Source organism: Erinaceus europaeus, chromosome 10, assembly GCF_950295315.1.
Source record: "Erinaceus europaeus chromosome 10, mEriEur2.1, whole genome shotgun sequence".
Classification (NCBI taxonomy): Eukaryota; Metazoa; Chordata; class Mammalia; order Eulipotyphla; family Erinaceidae; genus Erinaceus; species Erinaceus europaeus.
Window position 1 is genome coordinate 81,138,215 of NC_080171.1, and position 18,353 is coordinate 81,156,567.

The 18,353-nt window shown below is 42.9% G+C and overlaps 1 protein-coding gene across 1 annotated transcript; it reads right to left on the reverse strand.

The window, feature by feature from the left end:
• Positions 1–5,625: 5,625 nt before the first annotated feature.
• Positions 5,626–17,902, reverse strand: SLC46A2 (solute carrier family 46 member 2). The gene is made up of 4 exons (XM_007534760.3): positions 16,502–17,902; positions 14,661–14,744; positions 14,114–14,270; positions 5,626–6,296 (listed from the first exon to the last, which is right to left on the reverse strand). Exons 1-4 carry the CDS (start codon positions 17,628–17,630, stop codon positions 6,239–6,241), a joined length of 1,428 nt encoding a protein of 475 aa, XP_007534822.1. The 5' UTR covers positions 17,631–17,902; the 3' UTR covers positions 5,626–6,238.
• Positions 17,903–18,353: the final 451 nt, after the last annotated feature.

The window sequence follows — 18,353 nt, forward strand, 5'->3', positions numbered from 1 at the left end:
CCTTGACTTGTATTCTTATTTTTTATCATTTTATAGGTTTAGAAAACATTTGTATCTCTTTTTTTTTGTTGTTATCTTTAAATTTTTTATTATCTCTGTTTTTTATTGGATAGAAACAGCCAGAAATTGAGAGGAGAGAGAAGATAGGGACTGCTTTACCACTTGTGAAGCTTTCCTCCTGCAGCTGGGAACTGGGGATTTGAACTTAGGTCCTGTGCATTATAACATGTGCACTCAACCAGATGCACCACCACTTGGCCCCTGCTTATTTTCTCTAAAGAGATATCCATTTCCCTCCAAGAATTAGGATATGCAAAGTAACAGAAAAAAAATCACTGAACTATCTTTATGTTCCTTCACTTCTTTATAGACTTCCCCTCAATTTAGACTCTCCTACATCTTGCAAGTTGGCACCAATTTGGGGACATGGAACATCTAAATAATGAACATGATTGGTGGACAGGCTAATAGCTAGCCAGGGTAATTACCTGAAGGGTTTCTTCTTACACTCTATTGTCACAAAGCTACATCACATTCTGTCTGAGTCAAGTTATTTCTTGATTTTTTTTACTTCAGTTTTTTGAAAAAAAAAATTCAGGGAAAAAAGAACTGTCTGGCTCATTGCAGTGCTAGACTGTTGCAAATTAGAGCTCAGAGTGCTTGATGAAGCTTACCTAAACATAGCAGTGGTATGGAAATAAACATACTGAACCTGATTTACTCATAGGAAACAGCATTAATATAAGACTGTAGTCATAACATGAGAAAGCAAGGTGAGATAACAGAGATCTGGGATCAGATCTCCCTAGCTCTGTAGTTTGAGGCAAGTCAGCTCTCTGAACTTCATTCATTTGATCCTTGAAGGGAGGGAGACTTGTGTTCCCTGAAGGGGTATTGATAACAGTGATGTGTACAAAGCACCAGTGTCTGCTGGGCATGGGCTGTGGACTAGTCCACAAGGGAAGACCCATTCTTTTGTCTCAATATGGCCTATTTAAATTTTAATGATACTTTATAACAATCTTCCCTAAATGCTCTGTCATTGAAATTTTGTAATTGCCAGTCATGATTGTAGTATATAGATACCAAGTAGGCTCATCAATTCTGCAAATTAGTGCCAGCTCATAAGTCAAATAAGGTAAATTGAAGATAGGCCTGTAAAGCATAAAAATTCAAGTACTTTGAAAAAAACAACACTGCTCAGCTCTAGTATATGGTGGTGTGTAGGATTGAATTTGGAATATTGGAGCCTCAGGTATGGATGTATTCTTGCATAACTACTATTTCCCTAGCCTGAAAGATAGACTTTTAAAAGCTTTTATTTTTATGTTTATTGCCACCAGGATTATTGCTGGGGCATAATGCTTGCATGATGAACTCACTGCTTTCAGGACCTTTTTTTTTTTTTCCCTTTCTCTCCCCCATCTCTTTATTTGGTAGAACAGAGAGAAATTGTGAGGGGATAGGGGGGTACGGAGAGAGACAAACACCTGTAGTACTTACTTCACTCTTGAAGCTTCCATCCTGCAGGTGGGGAGCAAGAGCTCAGACCTGTGACCTTGGACATAGTAATGTGTGTGCTTACCCAAGTGAGCCACTGCCTAACCCCCTAAATCTGTTTCTTAAGATGGTAGAGATAGTATACTGGAAGACTGGTCATACTAAAACCTAGGGATTAGAGCAGTATAGGTCGTGAAAGTCATGGCAGCAAGCAATAGAAAAGGAGACAGATTTAAGGGCTATCAATGGTGAGAAGGGGTCAGGAATGACTGCGAAATTTCCAGCCTAGGAGATGGAATATAAAACCAGTTGTTAGAAAATTGAAGATATAAAGTGATTGACTTAGATGATGGGATGAAAAAAGAATAATTTGTTTTGGATTTATGTTTGAGGAAATCCAGGTAAAGTATCTCGATTGTGGGAAAGAGACTTCTGGAGTCCTTAGAGGTAGTCTGGATAACAGACAGAAAACCAATCAAGAATAGAGCTTTAAAGACATAGGGAGGGCTATAGAGAGCTTACCAGCTAGGGTATCATCCTTGCCATGCACAGATTAGGTTTGAGCCCAGCACTACATGGCACTGGAGGAAGCTCTGGTTCTGTGATGCCTTTCTTTGTCTCTTTATGTGAAAGAAAAAAAAAAAAAGCAGCCAGAATGATGAAATATTTGCACAAGGCCCTGGATGCACATATATACAAAGGAATACATACATCTGTTTATACATGTATATATACATGAATAGCAGCCTGAGAGGTGGTCCAACTGGTAAAACATTGAACTCTAAAACATGATGTCCTGAGTTTGATCCTGGCATTACATGTGCTTGAGTGATGCTCTGGCTCTCTCCTGCTCTTTCTTATAAACAAACAAATCTATTTATTTTTTATTTTATTTATTCCCTTTTGTTGCCCTTGTTTTTATTGTTGTAGTTATTATTGTTGTCGTAGTTGTTGGATCGGACAGAGAGAAATGTAGAGAGGTGGGGAAGACAGAGAGGGGGAGAGAAAGATAGACACCTACATACCTGCTTCACCGCTTGTGAAGCGACTCCCCTGCAGGTGGGGAGTCAGGGCTCGAACCGGGATCCTCTTGCCGGTCCTTGTGCTTTGCGCCACCTGCGCTTAACCTGCTGTGCTACAGCCTGACTCCCCAAACAAATCTTTTTAAAAAAATTTTTGGGGAGTTGGGCGGTAGCGCAGCAGGTTATGTGCAGGTGGTGCAAAGCAAGGACCAGTATAAGGATCCTGGTTTGAGCCCCCAGCTCCCCACCTGTAGGGGAGTCGCTTCACAAGCGGTGAAGCAGGTCTCCAGGTGTCTGTCTTTCTCTCCCCCTCTGTCTTCTCCTCCTCTGTTCATTTCTCTCTGTCCTATCTAACAACAATGACATCAATAATAACTACAACAATAAAACACAAGGGCAACAAAAGGGAATAAATAAATATTTAAAAAATATATATGCATATATTTAAAATATATATACATACATATATATATATTGATCAAGGAAAGGAGGAAGCAAATTTAGAGAAAGTTCTCAAAAGCAAAAAGGTCAAGCTTATAGTAATAGTCTTAAGCATGAGGATTTGTGTAGACACCATTCTTAGGCCCCAGAGTTTGATTTGGGTGGTGCCCAAGAATTGGTATCTGATAGCTTCCCAGGATATGCTCACACAGCTGGTATAGTTACCACACACTGAGAAACACTGGTTTAGAGCATCTTTTAGAAGAGCCAGCAATCAGAGAAGACTAGGAAATTTTGAAACTGCTTTTTGGGTGATGGGTGGGGTTTAAAATGAGTCAATACTGGAACTTTGAGATCCTAGCTCATATTAAAAGCCACAAGTTTATGACAGGGCCAGTGTGGTCAGAAAAGAGAACCTGCACTGAGAGTAAAGTTTTTAGGAGCAGGTAGTGATTTATTGAGAAGGTAGTGATTAAATCCATCAGATTAGGGAGCTGGTCAGGGGTTGGAGTAAAAGGCATGGAGTCAGGAAGAAGGGGGATATTGGGTAGAGTTTGTATAGAGAAGTAGCACAAGGCTTTGTACTCATCTTTCCCATCCTACCTCCTCTGTTCATGCTTCCTATCTCTAAATGGCTCTTTTCCTTTGTTGATCCTCAAATCTACATTCTTCTTGCCACCTCACACTCCACAGTTCATGCATTACCAATTGCTGTTGATCTATAACTTCCAAAATTTACCAAAAACCATCTACTTTTCTCCATCCTCATACTTCTTTACCCAGCGTCCACTCACCATCATACTTTATTTGTATTAATGCAGGGGGCCTGTTATGTCACTTTTATGCAAGTCTTACTCTTTCCCTCATTCTCTTTCTTCACTGTTGTCAGAATGTTCTTTCTAAGATAAAAATGTAAGCATTCCATGTTCCTGTTTAAAACTTTTCAATAGTTATTCCCATTACACTAAAGAGACTCTCATTTAAGTTTCTATTTTATGTTGCTCTTCCTTGCCACTCCTCTCTCATCTTGACCCTGTTGTGTTTGATAATTCCCCTCTCTTTGCTCCCTTCACATTGAATTCCTTGACCTCAGACTATTTTCATCTCCAGGTTTTCCATGTTATTCCTTCTGCCTGGAATGTCCTCCAGCTCTTAATTTTTCCATGTTTATACTTCTGAGAATCCCTCTCTTAAACTGCTCTCTTAAACCTCCCTATTGGATATATCACTGTCTTGCTGTTCTGTCTTCTTCATTCATTAGATAATAAGTACACTCTCTTATGTCAAAGTTCAGCACGCCAGTATGCCGGGCTAGCTTCGCGGTGGGAGACAGACGACCAGGGACTCATGGCTGAGCGGAAAAGTAGTATTTCTTTATTTATGAGCGAACGGTTCAAAAAACTAATCTAATCACAACCCAATTCTGTCTTGCCTCTCTCTCCTCTGGTGGAAGAGTCAGGAACCAAGGAAGTATATAGGATAGGGGGTGGGGAGAAGGAAGAAGCGCAAAAAGGCAAGGACTAAACCAAAATCTCCCGGAGGCAAGGGGAATGAGACCAAACCAATGTAACAGAATGACCATGTAAATAGACCACAACATCAAGCAGTGTAACAGAAGGGATCCCAGAAGCAGAACTAGAAGCATACCAACATTCTTAGGACAGGATCAATCAATCACATCTTACTTTGATGTATTTCAGTGCCTAGCATGGTACTGGCTGCAGTGGGCATGCCATACTTTTGACAATTTGATGCATGGAATTAGAGATTACAAATACTCTAAACCCAACTGTTCTGAAATTTAAATGCATTATCTAACTTTATGTTTAGATACTGGATACATGAATGCAATGTTTATAGTTAAAGAGGTAATCTTACCTGAGAAAGAACAATGCACATACACACTATAAATGTTACTTTTATTAGGATATATGTGTGCTTTTATATTTGTAAAGTATAAAAATAATTCACCTAGTAGAACACGCATTTTACAATGCACAAAGACTTGGGTTTAAGACTTGGCACCAGATGAGAGCAACATGGACAGCACCAGAGGGACACTACAACTAGTGGAGTGAAATGAGAAGAATGAAAAATAGCCTGGGAGCGGTTAAATCATGTATGCATGATACCTCAGTGCTGCTAAAATTTTTAAATAATTCCTAAATCCCTCAAAAGTAAGATAGCACTTAACCTATTTCCTCACCCTTGTCTTTTCACACTACCCATTTTGGAAGTGTTGTTGACTGAAATATTCAATTTAATATTCCACTAAAGAAAGTGGAATATTACAACAACTATAACATTACCATAAGCAGAGAGCTTCACTCCATTTTTTGTTTGTTTGTTTTGCCTCCAGGGTTATTGTTGGGGCTCTGTGCTGGCACCACAAAACCATGGCCATTTCTTTTTTCACTTCACTGGACAGGACAGGAGGAAATTGAGAGAGGAGAAGAGACACACAGAAAGAAAGACACCCACAGACCTACTTCACCACTTGTGGAGTGTCCCTGCTGCAGGTGACGAGCAGAGGCTTGAATCTGGATCCTTGCGTGGGTCTTTGCACTTCATACTATGTGTGCTTAACTGAGTGCGCCACTGCCCAACCGTAAACTCCAAATCTCTCCTGAGTCTTCATAGCCAAAAGATCAAGGCAAAACACTTAAAATTTTTCAAGGTTTTATTTTAATTTTAAAAATATCCACTGATGTTCATTGTTGGATTTTCTGATACATTCCTTCCACACCATACCCAAGACTGTTATAAATGTACATCTTTGGAGAGAATGGCAAAACCAGATTATGTGGAACCCCATGGTCCATGGAAAGGCATTTGTGTTTTCTCTTGAGAACAATCACCCTCTGGACTCCTATCATAGCACCCAGGGAATTAGGTAGCCATACCATGGAGCCCTCAAAGACAATCCTTGGTAGAACAGGGCCCACGTTTTGAATGAAGCCTATTCTAGCATCAAGTATGGCTACAGTCTGTATATAACCCTTGAGAGTTCATGCTGTGTTGCCCAGAGAGCCTAACCTCTTCCAAAAGGGACATCTAAAAGCTGAGAAAGTTCTTCCACCACCAGGAAAGTATTTTTCCCACACCATCAGAGACCCCCTCCTCAGGCCACAGCAGGTCTTTCTGAAGTTGACTACAATTGGAACTGGGGTTTCTTAGGCAGTGGGTTGCTTGGTCACCAGCTCCTGATCCTTTCTTTTGTCTTCAAAGGGATCTAACCATCACTGGTATCTATTGGCTCCTGTAAGTGGGCATCTTCATTTTTCTGTGATGTCTCCATATTTCAACCACCAGGCTTGTTTGTATGCTACAATGCTGTCAGAATTTACAATAGAGAATAATGAGAACAACTAAAATGAGGCAGAGTATGCTTCCCTCCACCCCCCAATACACACACACACACACACACACACACACACACACACACGGGGGGGGGGGCAGAGAAAGAGAGAGAGGAGAGATTCTATCTACTGTAGCATTAGAATGTTGCCTGAATGGAGAGGATGGCCGAGCAAAACACTCACTTCAGGATCATTCTGGTCCCATAACATGGTAAGCCCTTTGTTATTTGTTATTGTTATTCACTATTTTTCCTGTATGTCCCCCATCTCACTCTGACTGATGAACACTCACATGTATCTCAAGATCAAGAGTTGCTAATCCCAGAAGTTACCTGTCCCATCTGCCTTTTCATTGTCCCTTCATCTCTTTCATCATTACAGTGCTTAAAATATTTATAGATAAATGATATATAAGAATTGGGAGCTCTGATTTGAAGACTTGGCACAGTCATCTGAAGGACTGTGGCATGCTCTTCAACCTCAATGTCCTTGGTTTTTTCATCTGTTTGAGTTCTAGGAACCTTGGTTCTTAAGCCAGAGTATAGTTCTACCTGGTTGATGTGGAAAACTGCTAGGCAGGGTGGAACTTAAAAGCAAGCCTTTAAAGGGAAAACTTTGTGGAAACTTTCAAATGTTCCTTTGTGGAAATTGTCCATATCCCCTGAGCCCAAGGCTCTACAAAAAGGAGAGCCAAGACTTGGAGGCAGTCAGCCCAGGATCACTTGAACTTGCTTTGCCAACCATAGCTGACTCCTACTATAGGCCCCTGCAGCACTACCATGGGGGTGGTGGCCAACTTCTGATGTCATAGTTGCTTAATAGGCAGTTCTGTTATCTGGGTGGTTGCAGTGTTGGTTAGCAGGTTCTGCTAGAGATTTTTCCATTAAACAAATGCTTTCTTGTGTCCTTATATGTCATCTTCCTGTTGAACATTGAGGATACCTAATGAACCAAGCAAATATGATTCTTGCCCTCAAGGAGCCTACAGTCTAGTGGGTAAGCATATGAAACAAACTCACTAAATAACAACTGCCTTGGCAAGAAGAAAAAACAGAAGAAACCTTAGGAGTATATAATAGAAAGATCTAGTTAGGTTAAAGGTATTTCCTAACGTTGTCTTAGAGAAAACAGTATCTGGGTCAAGACTGGCTGAGTAGAGAATGTTCCATCCTCTGAAGGGAGGTTGGATAACATACTCTATATACCACCTGAGGAAGATAGGTCCAGAAATTGGGGCAGCTTTGAACATTCCTACTCATGAACACAGAATATGCAAGCTCAGACCTATAGGATACAGAGGTCACATAGGCCCCTATGCTGAATATAATCAGATCAAATTGATGGGGTTTACAGTCAACAGTATTTATACACCTTTCTCATATTTGGGTGCTACTCTCTTCCCTGATCCAACTTTCTAGCCCTTTCTCCAGCCATGACATCACCTTCCCAGATAATAACTTGGGTCCACCTGCATATCAGATGCCAGGCTCAGGAAAAAACTAGTATAGTCATGAGCCCTTTGGAATGTACCTAAAATAGATTTACTAGATATCTGCAAAATGGAGACCCCAAATCTTCATTTACAATATTCCAGCCTTTAAGTTCATGATTAGGCAACAGTTTGTTCAGCTTTATATGTTAATTCTTTTTTCAGCCTCCAGGTTCCAGATGCTAGCATGATGCCAACCAGACTTCCCTGGGCAGATGACCCCACCAATGTGTCCTGGAGCCCTGCTTCCCCAGAACCCCGCCCCACTAGGGAAAAGAGAGAGACAGGCTAGGAGTGTGGATCAACCTGCCAATGTCCATGTTCATCGGGGAAGAAATTACAGAAGCCAGACCTTCCACCTTCTGCACCCATAATGACCCTAAGTCCACACTCCCAGAGGGTTAAAGAATGGGAAATCTATCAGGGGATGGGATGGGATACGGAGTTCTGGTGGTGGGAATTGTGTGGAGTTGTACCCTTCTTATCATGTGGTTTTGTCAGTGTTTCTGTTTTATTTTAAAAAAAAAAAAACTGGCTGAGCTGTGAAGAGGGGTAGGTACGGAAGGTGGAAGAGCATGAGGAGAGGTAGTTGGCACTGAAGTGTAGAGTGGGGAGCATGTGTGAAAGGAGTAGGGGTTGAAAGGTTGGCAAGGCCAGATTATATAGAAACTTGCGATCCAATGTAGGATTTTGAGGTTTCTCCAAGAGTGTTTAAAGTCAAGAGTGCACAAGGACCAGCATAAGGATCCCGGTTCCAGCCCCTAGCTCCCCACCTGCAGGGGAGTTGCTTCACAATCAGTGAAGCAGGTCTGCAGGTGTCTATCTTTTCTCCCCCTTTCTGTCTTCCCCTCCTCTCCATTTCTCTATGTCCTATCCAACAATGACAACAACAATAACAACAACAACAAAAACAAAAACAAGGGCAACAAAAGGGAATAAATAAATAAATATTTTAAAAAGTCAAGAGTGGAGCTCTGAGCAGAATATGGTTGATCTAAATTTATACTTAAAGGCACTTGCTCTTGCTATGTAGTGGGAGAAAAAGAAGACTGGGAGTGTAAGAATGGCAAATGGATCATTCAGATGATTTGAATTAGAAGTAGCTAAAGTCATGGTCCCTCTGGAATATACCTAAAACAGACCTACTAGTTTTTTCCAAAACGGAGACCACAATCTTTATCTGCAATATTCATGCCTTTAGGTTCATGATTAGTTAACTGTTCTGCATTATATCTTTTTTTTTTTTTTGTCTCTATGGTTATTGCTGGGGCTCAGTGCCTACAAATCCACTGCTCCTGGAGGCTATTTTTTCCCTTTTGTTGCCCTTGTTATCGTTATTATTATTGTTGTTATTGCTGTCGTTGTTGTGGGATAGGACAGAGAGAAATGGAGAGAGAAGGGGAAGACAGAGGGGGGGGAGAAAGATAGATACCTGCAGACCTGCTTCACCGCCTGTGAGGTGATTCCCCCCTGCAGGTGGGGAGCTGGGGGCTCGAACCCGGATTCTTATGCCGGCCCTTGAGCTTTGCGCCATGTGTGCTTACCTAGCTGCACTACCACCTAGCCCCCTCTGCATTATATCTTAACTGTTTTTCAGACACCAGGTTCCAGATGATACCATGATGCCAAACCTGACTTCCCTGAGCAGAGGACCCTGCCATGTCCCAAGATGAAGATTGTAGGAAGCTTATTGGATTCAGGTCTAAAGTCAGTGGCTTTAGTGAGCACAGTACTTATGGAGATGAAGCAGAGACATCAGACTGTGGTGGGAAAGTGAATGGCAGGTGAGGACTGACAGCATGAGTAGAAGAGGCTTTGGAAAAACTGGCTATGAGGAAGAGGAGAAAAGGCAGTGGATCATGTGTCACTAATGAGAGGAAGAATTCAGAAGAGAGAGTAGCTAACTAGGTATGTGGACTGCCTAAGGAGATGGGACAGGGTCACCCAGATATCCTATGACTTTTTGAAAGCCAGTACCAATAGTGGTTAAGACAGACTTCCTGGGTTCAAATCCTATTACTCTGCCACTTACCTGTGTAACCTTTGGCAAGTCACATAATACTGTAGAAACTTAGTTTTCTTATTTTGTGAAATAGTTTATTTTCCCATTTGGAGAATAGGGAAAATAATAGTTATTACTTCAGAGTTAATTTATATAAATGTGTGTGTTTTTGTGAGTGTTTTTAATGTTTATTTTATGGAGGGTAAAAAAACAGAGAAGCCAGAGTACCACTCTTCTGTGACATATACCAGGTATCAAACTCAGGGCAATTGTTACCATTTTTTAAAGGGTGTTTGTGGGGGCTGGGTGGTGGTGCACCTGGTTAAGTGCATACATTGCAGTGCACAAGGACATGGGTTCAAGCCCCTGGTTCCCACTTGCAGGGGGAAAGCATCATAAGCACTGAAGCAGGTCTGCAGGTGTCTCTCTGTCTCTATCCCTCCTTATCTCCCTCTTCCCTTTAAATTTCTCTCTGTCCTCTCAAATCAAATAAATAAAAGTTAATAAAAATAGAACACTAAGGATTATACTTTTTCAAAAAGAGTGTATGTGTGCAGGATGAAGAATAGTGCAAGTGATATGCAGATTTACTCAGAGAAGATGGTCATTCTCTGATGGCTTCTGTATTTCCTATGAATCATGAGGCAGTATTGAAGTGCATGTGTGCTTGTGGAAAGATGGGTGCTGTGGGCAGAGTCACACAGTTATTTCCTCAGTAGTTCCCCATGATTAAGATGACAGGTTCTCAGAGTAACATGAAAGTGACTCGCTTTGGGGCCAGGAAGGACCTGGACCACTGTCCCTTCTTGTAAATAGGCTACTGGCAGTTCTGATCCTGAGACTTTTAGCTTCCGTCTTCTCTAGCCCCCTTCAGCTGCCGTTCTGACATGCCTTCCTATTTTTTTAAGTTTTAAAAAATATTTATTTATGGGAGTTGGGTGGTAGCACACTGGGTTAAGCACAGGTGGCCCAAAGCACAAGGATCGGCATAAGGATCCCAGTTTGATCCCCTTGCTCCCCACCTGCAGGGGAGTCACTTCACAGGCAGTGAAGCAGGTCTGAAGGTGTCTGTCTCACCCTCTCTGTCTTCCCCTCCTCTCTCCATTTCTCTCTGTCCTATCCAACAATGACAACATCAATAGCAATAACAACAATAAAAACAAGGGCAACAAAAGGGAAAATAAATATAATAAAAAATATTTATATTTATTTTAATGGCTTATTGTGGTGCTGGGGATTTATCCTGGGACCATAGAGCCTTGGGCATGAAAGGTTTTACTGTTGTCACAGTCCTCCTTCCTGGGTTTTTATGTTGTTGGAATATAACTTCTCTTTATTATTTTATTTATTCATTTATTAGATAGAGATAGAGATAAATTGAGAAATAAGGGGGAAATAGGGAGCACTGCTTCAGCACTTATGAAGTAGATGGGGGCCAGGGGCTTGAATCCATGTCCTTATGCACTGTAACGAGCATTCAATCAAGTGTGCCACCAGATGGCCCAGAATTTAGCTTTTCTTTCTTTGGTTAAAAGCTCTACTTGTCTTTCCTCTTGGTCTTACTTAATAATTGATTAGTGGCACATCTTTGGCCTCTTCTAGCTATAAGCCTTTTTTTTTTTTTAGCATCTTATTTATTTAATGATGTAGAGGAAAGGGAGGTAATAGAAACACTCCCTTTATTCCAGAGGCTCTCCACCTTGTTTGTACACTCAAATAGTATGGACTGTATTTAAGAGTTCCTGTGTGCAGGTTGTACCCGAGATCAATTGAATTGGAATTTGGGGGTGGGATCCAGACATTAATTTCCAATTCTCTCCTGGTGGTTCCAGTATACAGTGAACCCAGCTTATTTGAATACATATCTGTCTGTTGTTCAGTGTTTATAGCAGAGGGGAAAATTAGCAATTCCTTAAGTGCCTCATTCACACAAGCACTCAAGTACTACTTGGCTGGTTCAAGATTCTGCCTCTGTTTCTGTGATATAGAATCATTAAGAGTCTGCATGGCATGACTGAGATTCCAATGACTGTGTATGAATGAATATTACATAATGTGTTGCCCTAAATGAAGTCTTTCAATGAGGGCAAAATGCCCCACTTAGCACAGACATGAAGCAATAAAAGAGCAGAAAGGAAACAATTACTGTGTCTTCTAACTTCTTTCATTTGTTTGTTTATACTTTCAGGTATGACAACTAGTCAGACTTGTTTCTTTTGTTTTTAAGCTTTTGTTTACTTGTTTAGGCTAACGATAGCATTTTAACCAACTGCCAATTAAATGACTTCCAGTTGGCTAAGTTACTAATTCATTACTCACTTGACCAAAGAACTGGGATTCCTGAGAAATTTACATTGTGAATGAGGTTTAGCCAAGTCCAAACCATCCAGCCAAGGTGAGAGCAGGTATACATGAATACGCTGAAGGTTAGCACAGTGAGAAAATGAGAACTAGACACAAAACTTATCTCTGCTTTTTTACTTTGATATCTGATTTTTCTCAGATACAAGCTAAAGCCAATAGCTTAATGATTAGTAAGTTCTGTTTCAGGAGGCTTAACATTCTGTGAGAGAATTCCTAAAAGGATTCTTACTATCAGCTGCTGCCTGCTTTTCCCAACCTGTCTTCACTTATTTTCTGCTCTGCTCCCTAAACAGCATCCTATTTCTGATTATGTAGCAATCCCAAGCAGGTCCCTTGAAAATGCAAATCTTATTAAACCCCCTGAACCATATTGTGGATGCATTTACTACATCCTTTTCTCTGCAAGCAGAATTGATACAGGTGTGAGAAAAACCTTATTGAAGGGGAAGATGTAAAAGGGTCTAAACAGTCTAAAGATATGCTGTCTGATTTGGTAGCCAAAAGCCACAATGGTCTGAGTTCAAATTGAGATACTTTGTTAGCATAAAGTATATTTCAGATTTTGAAGACTTACTAAAACAAGTAAATAAAAACTATGCAAACATGATTATTTTTACAAACTGATTACATGATAAAGTATTTCTGGTCAAGTGCTATTAAGATCTATTTTACCTGCTATTTCATAATTCTATTTATTCATTTTACAAGGGCACGGCTCAGCTCTGGTTTATGATGGTGCTAGGGAGTAAAACTGGGAACCTTGGAGCCTCAGGCATGAAAGTCATTTGCATAAACATTAAGCTATCACCAAAGCATGTTTTATCATTCTCAATGATATTCTCAAATCATTCTCAATGATATTTTTGACATTCTCAAAAATGTCTACTAGAAAGTTTAACATTGGGTGGAGGGTAGTTCAATCCCCTGCACCATCAGAAGCCAGAGCTGAACAGTGCTCTGGTGAAAAAAAAAAAAGAAGAAGAAGAAGAAAAAAGTTTAACATTACATGCACAGCTTGCATTTATGACTTAGATGACTTACATGGCATTTCTTAGACAGCACTAAGCCAGGAGCAAGATACTCATTTTGGTGATGTCCTAGAGTGCCTCTCCCATGCCCCTTTAGCCTCCCTCCTGCCTATCATCTCCAGAAAACGTGCTCTTATTTTATAAATGAAAAGTGCTCTTATTTTGTAAATTATTTTGTAAAAGTGCTCTTATTTTTGTAAAATCACACATACCCCCATCCCCGCCCCCAAGATGTCAAAGTAAGTTCCTTTGGGGAGCTCAGGTCTGCCAGTGACACTGACATTTCATAAGCAATGAGCATGGAAGCTGCTAGGTACCAAGCTGTAGTTGAGCATAGAGAAGAAAGAATACTAGGAAGTGAGTAAACTCACTTGAGGAAACTCAAGCTCAACAAAAGAACTCTGGTTTGAGAGAGTTTCTAGTCGAAGTCACTGACTACAAGGAAGTATATGAGGTGCCTATAAATAAATTGTATTACAAAACTGCCAGGAAGTTAAGCCTGCTGGTTGGGTTTCTTTGTTCATTACTTTTGACTTTAGGGAATTCCCAAATTATCAGATTATTAGTTCAGGGGAACAAATTATTATTAGTTTACTATGTGTGTTTGTATGTGTATGTGTGCAAAGAACCTTCTGCATGGGCTAGTGAAACAGCTCACTTGGATAGTGTGCTGGCTTACTTGTGTGCAACCTAGGTTTGAACCTGGCCTCCATTGCATTGATAGAAGCTTTGATGCTGTGGTCTGCCTTTCTGTCTCTATCTAAAAAAAATTCTATAAAATAGAGCCCCTCATAAAAGCTAATGACAAATTACACTTTATAATCTCAGATCAGAGATTATCCAACCATCCTTGATTTACACCGCTGGGCCCTAGCCCAGATAGCAGGTACTTACTGCTCTTGTCTTACCTGATTGGGACAATGGCTAGGAAGGACAGAAAGGAGGAGAGAGCGAAACAGGTTCCCACGAACTTTTCCATGGTGAGTTGATAAATCTCATTATACACTGTGGATGTTACTACCCCAGTCAGAGCCAGGGACAGCTGCAGGATGACAAACACCTTCCCTGTGTGTGTGTGGGGGGAAAGGGTAGAGGTTAACCAAGATGGTTGGTTCTGTTCTTCTCCATGTTCCCCTCTAGCTTAGTCTTTAGGGAGTTCTTAGGTGACCCCCAGCTATTACCACCCACCACCCTCTTCCCAGGACTCCCTCTGCATCTTCATGGTTTTGGCTCCATCCTACTGGCTCTTCCTATGACATTTCAGTAATTGACTAAAGTCATTTCTATCTGCCTGTTTTCACTAAACTGTCCTGGATGGACACTGTGTTCTAGTGTATACAAGGTGGCTTCTGGAACTCTTGAGTGTCTTCTGCAGGTCCAAGCTTCATGCCTTGAGTAGCTGTGAAACCACAGAGGTGGGATGGGAGCATCTCAGAGAACTTACATTTTACTCACCATAGGAAGAACCCTTGATGAGTTTAGACATTGTTGACCGGATGGTTGTAATTGGGATTAGAGCGAAGAGCATGACAGCACGAGCTGGAGAGAAATCACATGAAAACACTCTTCACTGTTACCCAGACTTGAGTAAAGGAATAAAGGAGAATGAAGCAAAACCCTTACTTAGAATCTCCTCTCCCCACAACCCCCTCGCCCTTACCCCGCCCCACCCCCACATGGTTTGCACCAACTTCCTGAGCTCTGCTGCAGCCATATCTGCAAGGTGACATGCAGTTGGCATGGTTATAGATGGTGAAGGGTGTCCTTAGTGGAAGTTGGGGGTGGGGGTGGTGCTAATGTCACCAACATTGCCTACTTGGAGAGAAGTGTTTGCCCTCTGGCAAGCCATATGCAAAAAACTGTGCCACCAACTCAGTTGGCAACATGTTTCTTCTTCCCTCAATCACTATTCATTATCCTGGTGTGTGTGTGTGTGTGTGTGTGTGTGTGTGTGTGTGTGTGTGTGTGTGTGTGGCGGGGAGGCATGGGGTTGAAAAGAAAGGGGAGAGGAGAACTCTAACTTTTACATACAACTTGTTTAATCGAGAACTGGCCAAAGCTAATCTTGTCATTTTAATAGGTATTTTTCTGAGGTGTGTGAAGGTATAGTTTCTGCTAACCATGTACAGTTGCTATCTCTGATGCATTTGCTAGTAGCCATGTGTAGCTGTTTAAATGATTAAAATGAAATTCAACTGAAAATTTTGTTCCTTGGTTGAACTAGCCACTTTTTAAGGCTAATCACTGGACAGATGAGACAGGGAACTTTCTCACCACTATAAAAGATTCTGTTGCAGCACTGGTTAGCATCCTCTGTGGTTATAGACTTGTGTCCTCTAATGGGAACATTCTATTGCTTTCTTGAGTGAATTTCTTATATTGAATATGGAAGGAATTTTAGGAGTACTTTTTATCCTTTTTAAAAAATTTTTTAAATATTTATTTTATTTATTTATTCCCTTTTGTTGCCCTTGTTGTTTTATTGTTGTAGTTATTATTGTTGTCGTCGTTGTTGGATAGGACAGAGAGAAATGGAGAGAGGAGGGGAAGACAGAGAGAGAGGGGGAGAGAAAGACACCTGCAGACCTGCTTCACCGCCTGTGAAGCGACTCCCCTGCAGGTGGGGAGCCGGGGTTCGAACCGGGATCCTTATGCCGGTCCTTGTGCTTTGTGCCACCTGCGCTTAACCCGCTGCGCTACAGCCCGACTCCCCTTTTTTTTTTCCTTGCTTAATTCCACCATTCCTAATGGCCATTTGCTTTTTCAATAGAGAATGAGAAACAGATAGAGAGGCAAAAAGGAGAAGCATCCACTGCACTGCTTGTGAAACTAGCCCTCCCCCACCTCCCAGGGTTAGACTGGGGCCATGAATTGGGTGAGCCACCACCCAACCCCATATCTTTCTTTAAAAAGCCCTTCCTTAACTTGAAATTCTGTTAACAGAGAACTTATTCAGTTGGATCATTTAGTGTTTAAAATGAGAGAGAAGAAACCAATCTCATTCCCTCCACTCAAGTCCATACTGACACCTGCCTTACTGACTTCAGACTCCACTGGAAACTCTCTTCACCTCCTAGATCCACAGACACCACTCTAGTAGTGTTTTAATGGACACCAGTGACAACACAATACACAGTGCAATATGTATAAACTTAAGTCCTTGTACCTCCTACATAGGAGGTGTAACTCCTAGTGCTTAGCTGCAATATGTAGACCACAGCATCCCTGGTGACAGTCACATGAAGCAGCAGACCAGTGGTGCCCTTTTTCTGCCTCCTCCAGAATATCAGACTCACCTATGTAGAACATGTATGTCTCTTTCACAAAAGCCAAGAGGAGGGCTCCTGACCCAAAGGAGACCATCCCAATCATGATCATGGTGGTGTCAAGGAAACAGCGGGAGAAGACCAGGACACCCAGGAAGCTGGTGATAAAGATGGTGTATCCTGCAGCCATGCCATAGCCCACCTGAACTTGGTTCCATTTGAGAGGTTCCCTTAGCACAAACAGGGGCATCACTTCTACAGTGCCCACCACTGCCAGGTCATATATGATGGCACCCACAAATAGCAGGGCAAGAATGGTCTTTTTGGGCACTCCTTTTCCAGGAGATGGCTGATGCCCTACCATACTTGGCTTGTCTAGCCGATCAGGATCCAGGGTGCGATATGTGCCAGATATGCCAGACATGGCGTCCACTTCAGCGAGGGCCTGGTTGGACTTGGCAGCTGACTCGGGAACCTTCAGCACGAAGAGGCTGTAGAAAAGGGCAAAAGCAGCGCAGCTCACGCTGCAGACTGTTAGCACCAGGCCCTGCCCGGAGTGCCCAACCATCTGCTGGAAAAGATGCCCGGAGGCCATGCTCCCACAGAATCCCGCCAAGCCCAGGATCAGGTCAATGAGGATGAGGCGGACTGAGCGGCGGCCCTCGGACGAGTGGAGGGAGCCCAGGGCCATGACCCCCGACCAGAAGGCCGAGAAGCCCCCGCACAGCCCGCTCACCGCCGCCGCTCCATACAGCATCTCCACCGGCCAGTCCAGCAGCACCTTGAGCAGCAGCCCAACGCGGGACAGCAGGAAGCCCAGCAGGGACACGCAGATGGAGATCTTGCGGTGGAAGCGGTCGCTGAGCCAGCCCAGCAGGTAGGCAGACAGCAGGGGCGTCAGGCCCACCACCAGGTGGTAGACGATATAGAAGTTGGAGATGGCTTTCTGCTGCTGCTCCTCCAGAGCACCCCGGGGCGCCGAACTGCTGCTGTTATTGGAGAAGGTGTTTGCCCCGAAGGACGCTTTCACCACCAGAAGCAGCCCCGCATCGTAGAGGGAGGCGGCCACCTGGTTCGAGGCCACCACGGGCTCGATCCAGGTTCTCACCTGCAGGCGAGACAGGCTCCCCTTCCACGGGCAGGTGGTGCCGGGGCCCATGTGGCCTCTCTGCTCGAGGGACGAAGGGGCTCAAACTCTTGGCAGCTGCTCCCCAGCGCCTGTGTGTGCCCTGCTTTCAGCCGGGGGAGTGGAGCCGAGCCGGGCGCGTGGGAGGTGTGAGAGAAGCCAGTCCCCCGGGAGAGAACCCGAGCCGGGCCCCTCCTCTCCGCCCAGGAAGGGCCGCGCTCCGCCCCCTGCTCCGGCCCCAGAGGGCGAGAGCTTCAGCCTGGGGGTTTTCCCTCCTGCCGCTCCTTTTCGCTGGGCTTGCCCGACCTCCACCAGATCGCCGCAGAGCTGAGACCACGGTGGGACGCAGATTTTGGGGCAGACCCAGAGTCCAACTTCTACTGTTCCTGGAAGGCAGGTGTGAGCATAGGTATCTCTGCCAGAATGATGGCGGGTGCAACACACACACACACACACACACACACACACACACACACACACACACACACACACTTGTGAAATGATGACTCTGCTACCGTATAATTTTGTGAGTCAATTTTAAGTCATTAATAATAAAAAAATATGGGGGGGGGGGCTAGGCAGTGGCGCACACTATCTATTCAAGGACTCAGATACAAGTCCCCAGCCCCCATCTGTAAGGGAGAAACTTCACAATTGTGAAGCAGTGCTGTAGGTGTTTATCTTTCTCTCTTCCTCTCTCCTTCCTTTTCAATTTCTATGTGTCCTACCAAATAAAGGAAAAAAATATTTAAAAGA